General features: G+C 38.8%; 1 protein-coding gene across 1 annotated transcript; it reads right to left on the reverse strand.

The window, feature by feature from the left end:
- Positions 1–10,377: 10,377 nt before the first annotated feature.
- LOC122646569 (60S ribosomal protein L29-1-like) lies at positions 10,378–10,578 on the reverse strand. The gene has a single exon (XM_043840146.1). The coding sequence runs from the start codon at positions 10,572–10,574 to the stop codon at positions 10,386–10,388; it is 189 nt and encodes a 62-aa protein (XP_043696081.1). The 5' UTR covers positions 10,575–10,578; the 3' UTR covers positions 10,378–10,385.
- Between the last annotated feature and the right edge of the window lie 4,831 nt (positions 10,579–15,409).

Raw genomic sequence — 15,409 nt, forward strand, 5'->3', positions numbered from 1 at the left:
CAATGTTTTTTCTTGATAAAGAATCCTTCTTACAATGTTACAATATACAAGTTTGGCAAAACTGAGGCCCGTTTCTTGTTAAATTACTAAAATGCCATTCATTTCCGTTAAAGTGAAATACTGCCATTGGCCATTTGGTGGCGTGTAGTCGGGGGACTTGCACCAGTTCAGTCGTGGCGGGAGTTGGAGCGTCCAGCCCCGTTAAACAATAGCAAAAACAGGGTGAGTGACTAACAACTGTTTAGCTCAGTTGGTGAACCGTGTGCGTTTCATGCCCATGCTCACCAAGAGGTCTCGAGTTCGAGTCTCTTGGCTGGTATCTTATCCCCTCCCTGGTTCAATTCTCCCTCCCACTTCTATCAAATATATATGTAAAGCTTCTAATTCAAAAAAAAAAAAAAAAAACCAGGGTGAGTAGTCATTTTACATGTGGGGCCTAGAATCCTTTTCCGTTTAGAAGGGTTCGACTGCCACTATGGCCTGCGGAGCACGCAGTCTAAGGTAGACGCGGACCCGGAGGGCCAGACGATTAGGGTGCTGGTGTGTACCATAGAGTACTCCCTATGTTCGCCTATACGGCTATATTCCACATAAACGATGCCTTGAAGGGTAGTAACGTTGATTGGGTCAATCTAGAGGAGGAAAACCATTTACCAAAAAAAAAAAGTGATAAAGAACGCTAACTGGTCAAAAGTGCGGCGTGTACCTGAGCAGTTGCATCTAGATACAGTCACGCACGAAATGATCGATGCACTCTTAGTCCTTTTCGCCTTTTCAGGGGGATGTGTCAGTCATTTTGCATGCGGGTGTATTTGGGTGCAACTACACGCCACAATGTGCAAGCGGTTAGCATTCCTTCTATGACAGGAAAAGAGGACAACCTAGTTAGTTCACCCGGATAATTTGATGAGAGAAAAATCTTCTTGTGATAACTTCTACAAATCTTTGTACTTATTAGATGTATTTTTGTCTCTTTTTTTAATTTTTTATTATAGTTTTAGTTCATGATAATGGATCGGGTATCAACCAGGTTTGAGAATGATATTGATATTGATATCAATAGGTCTCGATCGTATCAGATGTTTTTGCCTTCAAATAAATACCAACATAGATTTTGACCATTTTACCCTCTTTCTTTACCTTATCACTGCTCCAATATCGACTAGGTACCAATATTGGTGCCGACTGATACTGATCTGACACTCATTCCTAGAACCCTTGTGTGATATGATGGGGTGACTTAGCTGTGTTATTGTGGATCACCCAAACACTGCTTGTCAATTACGAACAAATAGCCCAATCATGGATGTAGTTCACTGTATCGGCATTGGTATCAGTGATATTAATATTATTGATGTGTATTGTATTGGACCGACATTGGATAAAAAATCTTTTGTTTTAACCAAAAATATAGGGTTCAAGCTAATTCATCAATACCATATCATAGTTGGTATGTCCGATTTGATGTCGATTCCTAAAACCATGGTCCAGTTTTAAACTACATACCCGTGATAGAAATTATTTTTACAAATACATTTAAAATGCTAATAATTTTAATTTATTAGCATTTTTCTTTAAATGCTAATAATTGCCAAATGGCAGGTCAAATGAGTTCAAATTTTGTGCGTCTCAATCTCAACTTTGTCGATCCAGGGCTTGCCCTAGGGTTTGCTACTCCTTTGGGAGTTCTGTGTCAGGAGCTTGTTCAGTGGTTCAAGTCTCCTTAGCGACAGCTAATCCACATTTATTTGCTTTCCAAGAAGTGGAAGCCTATGGATCACATATTTGACCCCCCTTGTGGGTCCTCTCCTTGCCTCCTTGTGGGGCCCTGATGGAGTTGATAGATAATCGATAATATTTAAAAGGAGAAATAACGCTAACGCACTAAAGGACAGCTGATGGAGTTGATGGCTGATCGATAATATTTAAAGGGAGTTAACGTTATCTTTCCCATATTTAAAGTAGATGTATAAAAATGTTCCTACCAACGACATATGGGAATTTCTTTAAGGAAAAAAAAAAACACCACTAGGAAAACTTTGTCACCAAAGAATCTTAGGAGTGGAGAATAAAGCTCGGATAGCACTTTACTAGGATGATTTGGATGCTGTAAATTTCCTGTTTATTACTTAGTTTTAATATATATTTTCTTTCATAAAAAAAAAAAAAAAAAACTTAAGAGTGAAGAATAAAACTCTTATCAAAAAAAAAAAAAAAAGAGAATAAAGCAAACTTTGACTTCTCTTGCATGGGAATTGTATGTGATCTATCTTTGGGAAATTTGTCGAAGTTTTCTAATAGTTTGATACATACATGTTGCATTCTTGCCTTGGAATTAACGCAAAAGGGATTTTTATCACCTCCAGTTCCTTGTCTGGCCCAGTTTCCCTAGTGCCTCTAATAAGGAGGTGTAAAATAACCACCCTACCCTTGCCCAGGTGGAGTACACCCCCCCTCCTTATCAGAGGCACTGGGGAAGTGGGCCGGGTAGGAAACTGGAGGAGATAATTTTCCATCGAAAAAAAGCAAGGTAAGTTGAACCAGGATTAGAAAAATGAAACTTTTTTAGATAATAGTGCTACTGAATACAATGAAGATTTCATCAAACAATTACAAAAAAAAAGAAAAAGAAATGATTCTTATACATCAATGATAGGAACCTTTACCTATAAAAAACAAAAAGGATAGGAACCTTTCATACACGACCACCTTGATGATGTGATTAGCTGTCTAGTGCAATTGTGAGCTATGGTGCACGTCATGCCCATGCTCACCAGGAGGGTTGTTATCTTATTTGATTATGAGTGTCAAAAGTTGGATTACACAGACCTAATTGGATTAAGCCCTGAACCAACCAACTATTTAATAAACCAGTCGGCGCCAATTTTGACAATAGAAGTCAATCGGTGAACCAAAAACCGACTGATTAAAAGCCAGCTAAGTAGCCTTATGGATGCCTCAATTAAGTGTTTACATCTCATTTTAACCTTTTTGTCTCTAATATTTTCTTTCTTCAACCAAAGTGGGACTAATTGGTTGCAGTAGATATCTCCATTTATGTTTATAAACTATTTGGAGACAAAATGAGGAATAGCTTGACCTGGTGAGGAACCCAGAAATAGACACCGAATTCTGCCGTGTGATTGATCGGATTGATTTGAAATTTTATAGACAAATAGACCCATGGCCCTTGTTCATAAAATAGAGTTATAACCTAGTCAAATTTGGAAAAAATTTTACTGCTACGTCCATAGCAGGAATATTCCTGTTACAAGGTTAGCAACCAAGGAAATGGAATAATTCACTTCTCCTTTGGATTCATAAATACCTTCCTAGGTTTTAGTATTTTTTAAAGAGATAAATACGCATACCCCCTTAAGTGGACCAAAAAGGACAGATGCACCCCTAATTTTCTGACAATGCCACCTGGACCCCTCGAAATCCCAGCTTACACCCCTAATTGACACGATAATGCCATTTTGGTCCATTCCGTTAAATGCAAACGAAAATCACTAACTGGACCACTGTGAAAAGTCGATTTTACCCTTTAATGAAATAAAGAAAATAAAACTTGAAAAACGAATTTGTAATATTTATGAAATACCCAAAATACCCTCCCTTATTTCCCTTTCATCTCTCATCTTTCCTATCTCACTTTCCCTTTCACGATCAGCTGAAACCTAACTGGAAAGCTCTTCTCTGCAACTCGCCATTGTTCGATCGATGTTCCTTCGTTAGGGGTTTGGTTTCGAGTTCCACGGTGCTGCCACTCGACTGAGACGAAGAACAGGGACATTCGTCTTCTCCGCCGTTCAGTGGTGCCCCCCATTCGTCTTCTCCGATCTATAAGACATTCGGTGGAGCAACCTTGAGCTCGGCGGCGCTGCTACTCGCCGGAGTGTACCCAAGTAAGCATCTTTCTCTCCGCTTCGTCGTCTTACTCGTTCCCAACAACTGCTTCAAATCTCTCCTTTTCTCTTTCAGATTTTGACCTCCGCGAGCCTCTTTCTCAGAGAAAGAGAGAGGTACGTATTGGCTTATTCCCATTTCCTCATTGTTTCCGTTTCTTTCTTTCTTTCATTTATCTCTGCTGCTATACTGATTTGAATGTTGATCCCGTTAGGTTATCTGCTAGATCTTACACAGATACGGCTTATTCAGCCAATGCCTGTTCTTCATATTGTTTTATTGCATTGCTTTGATCTGTTAATTAGCCTGTAATTTTTCATGATTTGAACCTCTTTTGAAGTGCTTCTTCTCTTAATTTCTTTTGGCTTGTCTTTTGAACTGATTGCAGTCTCCAGTGGAATGAAATATCCAGCCCACTCTTTTCCAAATCATCATCCGAGAAATTTGTTGACTGTTGTAGCATTAGATATTCCCTGATATCCAAGAACCATAGCATGCCTATCCAGGAATTGAAGTTGAATCCTCCAAAACATGCTAGTATTGTGACATTGGCTTTTCCAAGTTAATTTAACTTTACAATCTCGGTTTTGTTCAAAAGGTAATGGAATAGCTTTTCGAATGGCACCAAAATCAAGTCAACATATGGCTGTTGACTTCCAAAAAACAAAGGTTCACAAAATCATACGAGAATAAGACCAAAGTAGAAAGGGATTACCATTTCTTGGAAAACTAAAGAAAGATCTATGGTGAATGGATCAGAACATAGAACTACATCAAACTTGGAACAACATTTGGAGTTTTCCAAACAGAAAACTTTGCTTTGAAGAAACATTAGAACATCTTTAGAATATGAGCGAAGAAAGGATTGGAGCTTAAAGAGGTATAAGCATTAGATTGTGCTTCAATTAATCCTAACTAGAGTGAAGGTGTGCTACACATGACAATTGCAAGTTTGCTTATTTATCGGGGGGAAGTTGCCAAACTAACTGCTTAAAGTTTCATTTTTTTGCTTTACTATCCTTATTGCTATCCTTATTACTATATTACCACTCTTAAAAAAGAAGTAAATTATCAAGTAAGAGCATGGTTAGGAAAACAATGATATAGGTTGTTATAAGCTTATTTTATAGATGATTGAATCCATGTACAAGTCTGTTATCTATTGAATCTCACTTGCAAACCTTACTAATCTTCTAATTATTTGTACTTTGAAACTGATGAGACATGTACTGTTGTGATTATATTGCTCCTTTTGTTGTGCTGTTTTCTACAGAATGGAAGTATGCACAATATGGTATCAATATGCAAATAACCACCATTCTAAAACCATAGATGTGGAAAGGTTTGGGTATTTGGACATGATAAGTGACATCTATAATACAGTAATGACATTTATACCTAAAGGAAGGAATGTGAGATTCAATGTCAAATATAAGACACCTGGTAGTATTATAGATGAGGAAGTGATGACTGATGCTGATGTACTGAGATTGTTTACCATTATGAAGGACTCGGATTGCATAGACTTGGTCATATAAACCTGGATGTAAGTGAACCCACTGACAATGTGACCATCAATGGCCATTCACTGAGAGTGTTGGGTGGTGATACTACTGTTACAAGACCAAGTGCATCATAGCCCTTTGTGGATCCCATTGAACATCAAATTGTAGAGTTCCAAAGGAGTGGTAGTAGTATACCAATATTGGTAGCCTTAAATGGCAGTACAGGGATGGGAAGTGACAGCCAAAGCAGCCAAAAAGTGAAACCTACTACTACTAAGATGAGTCCTAGCAGTACTGTGAGGCATACAATACCAAGAAGTCCTCATAATGTGAGAATGCAGCCTACTTTTAGGAGTCCTCATACTCATACAAATCAATATACTTTGAGGAGTCAGCCTAATATGAGGAGTCCTAGCAGTACTGTGAGGAGTAGCTATAATCAAAGTATTGTTCTTGAACAGAGTACAAGAACCCCTGTTGGAGTAACATTCTACAATAAGACTAAGGCAATGATGAATGCCACTGGTAAGTCATTTGGTGATGTGGGCACTTCTAGTAGAGTAGTGGGCAGTGGAGAGTTTGGTTTTGTTAGGCCTTCTACTCAAAGTAATACACGCATAGAGGATACAATTACAACTCCAATACCAACTCCAACTCCAACACATGTGCATCATGTTGATCTAATCAATGAAGAAAATTCAGATAGTGAGTCATCTGATAGTGATTTTGTGGCGGAAGAATCAGATGAACTCAGTGAGAGTTCAAGCAGTTTGGAAAGTAGTGAAAATGAATAAAATACAGTGGAAGATGAGGAGGTCAGAAAAATTAATACAGAAGATGAAGAATCAGAATGTAGATCAGATGTAGAGGGAGATCCTATTAAAGGGGGTGTTGACCAAAAGATCAATTTATGTGTTGGTCAATCATTTAGATCAGTCAAACATTTGAGGGAAGTGTTAAGGGATTATGAAATCCAAGATGGGTTTCATACTTTGAAACAAAAAAATGAGAGGAGAAGGTTGACAGGGATATGTGAACAAAGGGGGTGTCCAAGGAGGATCCATGCTTCAGTAATTTCAGATGGGATCACTGTTGTGATCAAGTCTCTTGGTCCAGACCACATTTGCAAGGGTGGTCCAAGTAAGAAGAGCATAAATTCTGTTTGGATAGCCAAAAAACTTGGACCTAAACTTAGAGCAGATCCTGGTTTGAGTAATGAGTCTATGTTTCAGATGCTTGATGAGCAGTATGGAGTGCATGCCCACCCAAAACAGCTTTACAGGGTAAGATCACTTGCTAGGGAAGAAAATGAAGGAACCCATGGCAACTCTTATCAGAAGTTATGTAAATATAGGGATATGGTGGTAGAAAGTAATCCTGGGACTTCATTTGGGATTCAATTTGAGAATGGGAATATCTATGGACGTATGGATGCTTATGGAGATGTGATAGTGCAGCTACAATTCAAGAGGGTGTTTGCATGTTTTGATGCATGTAAGGATGGGTTTTTAAAGGGCTGCATGCCATTCATAGGCTTGGATGGTTGCCATCTCAAAGGTCCATATGGTGGAGTTTTATTATCTGCTGTTTCAATTGATGGAAACAATGACATATTTCCCCTTGCCTGTGGTGTTGTTGAATCTGAAGGAAAAGATAGTTGGCTATTCTTCTTGTATGAATTGCGAGAGTGTATTCAGACAAACTTAGCCACTACTACAACTGGAGGATACCTATTCACTTTTATGACAGACAAACAAAAGGTATTATAGTTGTTTACTTTACTTTGATTCTTTTTTATTATTTATATGTTATATAATCTAAGGTATTATAGCTGATTCGAATTATATGTTTGTATACTCTTATTTAGGGACTTATCGAAGCAATGGGTATAATATTTCCAGAGGCCAACCATAGGCATTGTGCTCGTCATTTATACAATAATTTCAAGTCAAAATGGGGTGGTGGAATTGGACTGAGGTCTTACTTTTGGGCTACCAGCAAAAGTTACACCAAGTTACAGTTTGACATGGCAATGAATGGGTTGAAAACTGCACATAAACAAGCACATGACTGGCTAATGAAGAATCCACCATCAAGTTGGGCGAGACATGCATTTGATCATAGGGCCAAGTGTGACCAAATAACCAACAACATATCAGAGTCATTCAATCAGTGGATTGGACCACTGCGAGCCAAGCCTATTGTGACTTTAATGGACCAAATCAGGCATAAGCTGATGAAAAGATTATAGTTAAGGTATGTGAATGCTTGCAAAGAACAAGGACAAGGAAGTAAACTCACTCCTAGAGGTAAGAAGAAGTTGGATGCATTACAGGAAAATGTTAGATTCTGTAGAGTGACAAGTGCAGGTGGAAATAAATTTGACGTCTTGGATGGTAGTGGTATGAGACATGTAGTGAATCTTACAGATCGTACCTGTGATTGTGGTGTATGGGAAGCTTCTGGGTTGCCTTGTAGACATGCAGGAGCATGTATACTTGATAATAGGGGAGAATTGGAGGACTACTGTGACCCGTACTTCTATTTATCCACATATATCATGGCTAATGAGAAGATGATTCAACCATGTCCTGATATCAATAGTTTGGAAAATATTCCATTGCTGCTACCTAAGTTGAGGAGAAAATCTAGGAGACCGAAAAAATATAGGAGGAGGGAACCTGATGAGCCAACCAAACAGTACCAGAGATCCAAATCAAATATTTGTCCTAGATGTAAAGGGGTTGGCCATAACATTAGGACTTGCAAAGGTGGTCCAGTTAAGGACAAATAATCTTCAGATAGGGTTGGTATGAAGGTAAGATAGTGTGATTTAATATGCTTCCAATATGTTTATATAATAAATACAATTTTTTTCATATTTGATGTTTTCTTCATACATTTGTAGCAAAAGAGAAGGAATGACACAGATGATGATATCACCTCCTCCCAGAGGGTAACTAGATCATCACAGAATTCATGTACAACTCAAATTGATTTAGAACAGCAAGATCATGTGATTGAAAAATTGGCAAAAAAGGCTGCCAAAGAGAGAGAAAGGAGAGCTGCCAAGAAACTCAAAGCATAAGCACAACCACCCAAGTGAACTGATATTTGGTGAGTTGCAGGCCAACATAAGTGATTTTATAAATTTACATTCAATTCTTTGCCTTAGGATAGGACTGACTGACATATCTGCTTTATATGTATCAGGTGCTGCACTTGAGTTGAAGGGAGCTTGAAGGAGCAAAAGATGTACATGATGGCTTCTTGGATTGCTGGTTTGCTTTATGTTGAGGGGATGGGAGTTGGTGCTGGTTTTACAGTTGCAAAGGACATGAGTTTCTATATAGGATAAGACTCACATAGTTCTGTTATGTAGGATGATGGGTTTGTAATTTTAAAACAATGGTTTTGTATGGCATAAGACAGTTGTATGATCCAGATGAAACAATATGTTTGAAGTGGTTGCACTTGGTCTGATGTTTTATTTTAGTTGTATGATCCAGATGAAACAGTTGATAAATGGTTTTTGTTTTATTATCATATTTTGTTCTCCTCTATGTTTTTAAATTTCAATTTAAACTTTGATCAGTTGTATTGTCCTTGTCTCCTTTGTGTTTATTATTCTGTGATGTTTGATCTTCTTAGCTTGTACTGGCAATGGTTTGAGATAGCTTGTATATATTGACTCAGTGCAAGCACAAACCAAAGCTATTAGAAAAACCTATTTCATAATAATCTGGAGTGCAGTGTGATAATAGTTCTGGAGCTGTGATTGCAATTGATCTCCACAACCCACATCCATATAATAGTTTTGATTCTTCTAACAGGTATGGGTTCTGGAACTTAAGTGGAAATATTGATCTCGCTTTGTTAGGACTCAAGTCATTGAGGCACTTGGACCTAAGTCTCAACACATTTGATGGATTCCCAATTCCTGATTTTCTTGGTTCTTTGCAAGAATTGCAATATCTAAACCTGTCGAATTCAGGTTTTAGTGGTGTAGTTCCTCCTAGCTTGGGAAACCTCCCTAGCTTGCAATACCGATGTTTCTTCAGGTTTCCCTCCTTTGATGGTTAATAGTCTACAGTGGGTGTCTGGTCTCAGCTCTCTGAGACATCTCGCGATGAATGGGGTGGACCTTTCGATGGTGGGATCGGATTGGGTTCCTATATTGAACAGGCTCTCATTATTGATTGAGTTACATTTATCTCCCTTTATCTTTTTGTGGCTTGACTGGTCCCATTCCATCCCTTCAGTTTGTGAATTTCACTTCACTTGCAGTGATGGACCTTAGCTTGAAGAGCTTCACTTCAAAGTTTACTGACTGGATTGTAAACATAAGCAGTCTTGTATGTTTGGACATAAGTGCTAACAGGTTACAAGGAAAGATTCTCCTTGGTATCTTTGGGCTTCCAAATTTGCGACATCTGAGTCTTGTAGAAAATGGTAATCTTACTGCCAGTTGTGGCAGCTACTAACGGGAAGCTGGAGAAGCATTGAGGTACTTGACTTATCTATGAACAGGCCATTTAAAGGAAAATCTTAAATTTTCGCTGCATATAAGCAACTGCACGATAATTTTCGCTCCACCAAATAAAAAGGAAAAGGGAAATTTACACATACCACCCTTGAGGTTTGACGAAGGATATTTTCACCCCCCAATTTTGGAAAATTCTTCGTACCCCCCTGAGGTTTGCAAATGGTAACAAATAAGTCCATTCCGTCAGTTCATGACTAACACTGTTAAAAATTAGACTTGAATTGACGGAATTGCCCTTCTAAGAAGAACCCAAAAAAAAATGTGTGGACAAAATTACCCTTTTAAGGAAAAAAAAAAAAAACCCTGCAACTCATCTTCCCCAATCGAATTGGGGAAGATGAGTTGCAGGTTTCAAAACCATAAGGGTTTTTCTTTTGTTTCTCCTCGGTCCCAGATCCAACAGTCTTGTTGTAGTGTTCCATTGTTTACTCTTCCTCCTTGGTCCCGGATCCACCGGTCTTGTTGTTGTGCTTCCTAGCATACCTCTGGTTCCTCAAGAACTTGGGATCCATTCCTTTGGTGGATGTGTGTCTGTGCTTCTTGGGCTTCTTAATTCCATTCTTGTGAGCCTTATCTGACTGGTTATGCGCAATGTGGTTCTTCGACATCGCCATTTCTCTGAGATCTCTTCTGGAATTATTTGAGTTACGAGTTTGGGTTTCAAATTCAATATCAGATCTTGAGCTACGAAGTATTATAGACAAATCTCATCAAATTGAACCTAACAGTTGGAACAAAAAGAGAAGAAAAGAATTGAGTAGACCTGATCACCGGCCTTGAGCCTCATCTCATTGCAACGAGCTGCAACTGCGAGAACTCTCAGCGGACATGGTCGAGTTTCCATAGAACAGCCTTCGCTTGTGAGAGATGAAGAACATGACTTCGAATCGCTCGGAGACGAGTCATCGTTTCCATTAATACTGTAATTGTGAAAGGATGGATAATAGTGGAAGCAGCTACGAGAGAGGAAATAAAACAGTTAAACGGATCAAGCATTTTAAAAGAAGAACAGAGCGTGAATTTTGAATTTGAATTTGTGCAGGATTTGAAGCAGATTATCACCTTGGCATTGATGAATTTGAAGAAAGAGACGGTGATTTCGATTCAGAGGTGGTGAGAAGGAGAAGAGCTTCTGCGTCAATATTTTCAGAAACAGAAACTGGCGCCTCAACCTCCCTACTGGTTCTCCACCGGTTCGTCAAATCCAAATCCCCATCAGTCTTCACTTCGTCATTATTTTTGTGCTCTGATTCAGATCCCTTCAACTTAAGTGTTTCAAGCTCTTTGCCAGGCTTGAAGTGCTCCATTAGAAGCCATGGATGGAGCAATCGATGGGGATACCTGTAACTCATCTCCCCCAATCGATTTGGGGAAGATGAGTTGTAGGTTTTTTTTTTCCCCCTTGAAGGGGCATTTTTGTCACTTTACCTTTTGATTTTAACAATGTTAGTCATACGCTAACAGAATGGGTTTATAGTCAAACCTCAGGGGTGGTATGTGTAAATTTCCCAAAGGAAAATCTTAAATTTTGATAAATTTTCAGGCCATTTATCGCCCCCCATCAAAGAAAAGCTTATTTTGATAGCCCTATTCTGTATAATTTAACTTTCAGATATGCAAGTTACAATGGAATTTATTCTGCATAATTTTGTTTGTAGAGTTGTATCATTTCATTTGGAGAAATGAAAAATAGTTATATTTCAATAAAAACATGTATCCCAACAGAATTTTTGTTCAATTGCAACTACATTTTTCACTCTAGTTTGTGCATATCCTTCTCTCCTTCTCTGCTTCTTCTTCTTCTTCTCTGCTCCTTCTTCTTCTTCTCTGCTCCTCAACTGTTGAGCTTGGTGCATTGCGATCTGTTGGTCCACATTGCATAAAAATCCTAACCCCTTGTCATGCTCTCCACCCATGCTACTTCACTTGTCAAGATCATTCATTTTCTTCATCTACAAAATTAACAAAAGAAATGGCTTATGAGATAGTAATTAAACTTGGAAAGAAAATGTTGTAAACATAAGTAATACCTCCATCTTTGTGAGATAGTAATCACCAATCATCATCGTCAGACGAACTGCTCCAGCTTCCTCCAAGATGTTCGAACTGTGATAAGAGGAAGCCACCATAATAGTTTTCTTTGATGATATGGTTCAGCCGTGGATTTTGAAGAGTGTTTTGTAAATCCCATGCATCAAGGGTGGAATAGAGTAAGCATGCAGGGACTAAAGCTGGGCTAATATTATTCAGCTGGCACATGTGGAGCATCTGGCTCATCCATTCCTCGGAATGGTCATTTCGATCTTTGATCAGGTGATGTTTTGAAACAGATAACACTTCAAAGGAGGGGGTATACTGGACAGTGTGGTAAAAGTTAGGGTGGAGGATGAGAGAAGGGGGCCTATAGAACACAAGATTAATGAACGAATCTGGATGAGAGTTGAAGTGGGGAGTAAGGAATGTTATCCAATATGTCGGAGATCCAAAGTAAGAGAGAAAAGTGCCAAAATGTTGCTGGTTTAGTTGGATAAGGCCTTCGGTGAGGCGGGCAAGGTAGTTGTATGTATCACTAATATGAAATCCAATGCTGATCCTAAAGACATAGAAGATGCCAAAATAAGCAAACATATTTCTTTTCAAAGATAAAATGCTTATCAATGATAAAGGGGGTAAGGAATGGGAAGTCTGGGTGGCAATGGAGGAAGTCATATTGGATTCCATTTTCTTGGATAACTAAACCTAGGAGTTGATGGAAGGTAGTGAGACTATGATTTACAATGGCTCTGGTGGCAATGATATTGTTGACATCAGCCGGTACAAAGCAGTGGAGTGTGCAATATGAAGTTGGCGAGCCAGAGGATGATGGTCCTAATGGGGTGAGGGGAAAAGCCATTGGAAAGTGCAATATATATGTAGCTAAGGGTGATCTGATCTGACCTTGCTAGACAATAATACTGACCCTGTTTCTGTCAGAAGATAGGTCTCACTTGTCATCTTTCTCAATCAAAAATAGATGAAATTAAAGTCTATAATGCAATGCCAATGTGAATTGTAAGTTGTGGTCCTCACACAGATTCTTTACTTAGCAAAAACGTTGAAGTAAATCCAATGGTATTAAACAGTTGTGGTCACACAGATTCTTTACTTAGCAGTTGTGGTCCTCACACAGATTACTCTTTCATTGATCATTAGAATAATATACATCAAGGGAGAAGGACTACAACAAAGAAACAAGTCATCCATCAAGTAAAGGAAACAAGCTATCTCAGAGCATAAAACTAAGACTCTGTTCACCAATACATAATGGGATAAATACGCACATACACCCAATGCTAAAGGCTCATTTGCCCCCTCAATTAAGGAAGTAGTGACAACACTAAAGGTGTTCTAGAAAACAGGGAAAATTAGCAGCTTGAAGTACGCCCATTTTTTCCCATGTTTCTTTGATAATTCCCTCCATGGAGTGTGGGTATTGGTTGGTTCTTTTCAACTTGAAGTACTATTAAGTTATGTTCTGGAAAACAGGGAAAATTAGCTGCTTCAATCAGGGCTTTCCTAGTATGTTTCTTTGATCATTAGTTTTGTCTTCTCAACTTCAAGTATTGTTTCTTTAAAACAGGTGAATGCTAAACTACGAGAATGGCAAAGCCAATAGGGAAGGAAGGAATAAGGCAAACACTTTCCCTTTCACGAGTCATCTTTCCTATCTCACTTTCCCTTTCACGATCGACAGACTGAAACCAAACCCCTAACGAAGGAACATCGATCTATACTAACCAGATTTTAAAGAAATAAATTCATCCAGAAGATACATAATCAAATAAAAAAATTGATGCATCGACAGAGAGAAGAATTTACAAGGAAACAGAGAAGAAGTAGAGGAACTAGAAGAAGATAAAATTAGAGAATAAGGCAAACACTTACAGTCGGAATGTCTCTGTTCTTCGTCTCCGACGAGTAGCAGAGAAGAGCATCTCCAAACCTCCACACAGATCGAACTCCGTTTTAGGGACCTCCACCAAATACGTTTTAGGGAAATCCGTGGGAATGTGTTACAGATCGGAGAAGACGAATGTCCCTGTTCTTCGTCTCAGTCGAGTAGCAGCACCGTGGAACTCAAAACCAAACCCCTAACGAAGGAACATCGATCGAACAATGGCGAGTTGCAGAGAAGAGCTCTCCAGTTAGGTTTCAGCCGATCGTGAAAGGGAAAGTGAGATAGGAACGATGAGAGATGAAAGGGAAATAAGGGAGGGTATTTTAGGTATTTCATAAATATTACAAATGAGAGATGAAAGGGAAATACGGGAGGGTATTTTGGGTATTTCATAAATATTACAAATTCGTTTTTCAAGTTTTATTTTCTTTATTTCATTAAAGGGTAAAAATCGACTTTTCACAGTGGTCCAGTTAGTGATTTCCGTTTGCATTTAACAGAATGGACCAAAATGGCATTATCGTGTGAATTAGGGGTGTATGCTGGGATTTCGAGGGGTCCAGGTGGCATTGTCAGAAAATTAGGGGTGCATCTATCCTTTTTGGTCCACTTAGGAGGGTATGCGTATTTATCCATTTTTTAAAATACCTCTTAAGATCCCATTTCCTTGACTGCCAGCCTTGCTACAATTCCAATCATTAAATTTGATTATGTGGCAACAATAATTTATGGGAAATCCAAGGAAGTGCATGCCAATACATGGACGATTGTAAAATTACAATTTATATAAGGTGCCAATGCATGGGATCTTTATCACCTCCAGTTTGCTGACCGGCCCAGTTCCCCAGTTTCTCTAACAAAGGGGGACTGAAATGACCTCTCTACCCATGCCCAAACACCCTGCCCGGGTGGGGTCCACCATCCCCCTATTAGAGGAACTGGGGAACTGAGCCGGTCAGCAAACTGGAGGTGATAATTTTCCCAATGCATGAGAGAAAGATTTCATTTCAAAATTTAATATAGGTCAATCTAAACCATTCCCTAGATTCGGTCTGGTCTTTTATCGGGTTAACTATGGTCTCTTATCGATCCATTATTGGGTTGTTATTAATTCGGTTTTGCCTTTTATATACATAAAAAATAATGGAAGAGAATGTTTTTTTTTTTTTAATAATGGTTTATCGGCTTTCTACCTTTTTCATGAAAACACAAACCAAAACAAACCGATAAGGGTTAGGTTCAGTTTGATCCAGTTTTTACATCAATTTCAATCAATCAAACCGGTTCAGACTGAAAATTGACACCCATAACGGTTAGGTTGGGGACTAGGGGGTTAGAAGGACCGGCATTTTGTGAAGTTACATGATGCAAAGAATGTGATGGTTAACTGTTCACATCAAGATGCCTGGTATACAATAAAGCCCGCCATGTCATAGTTGGGTCTCTTTCCTAAACATGGCAGTTAGGAGGCCCATCGGAATTTTTGAACTCAAAACCTCCTGGGGTATTATT

This window comes from Telopea speciosissima, chromosome 11 (assembly GCF_018873765.1).
Source record: "Telopea speciosissima isolate NSW1024214 ecotype Mountain lineage chromosome 11, Tspe_v1, whole genome shotgun sequence".
NCBI classification, from domain to species: Eukaryota; Viridiplantae; Streptophyta; class Magnoliopsida; order Proteales; family Proteaceae; genus Telopea; species Telopea speciosissima.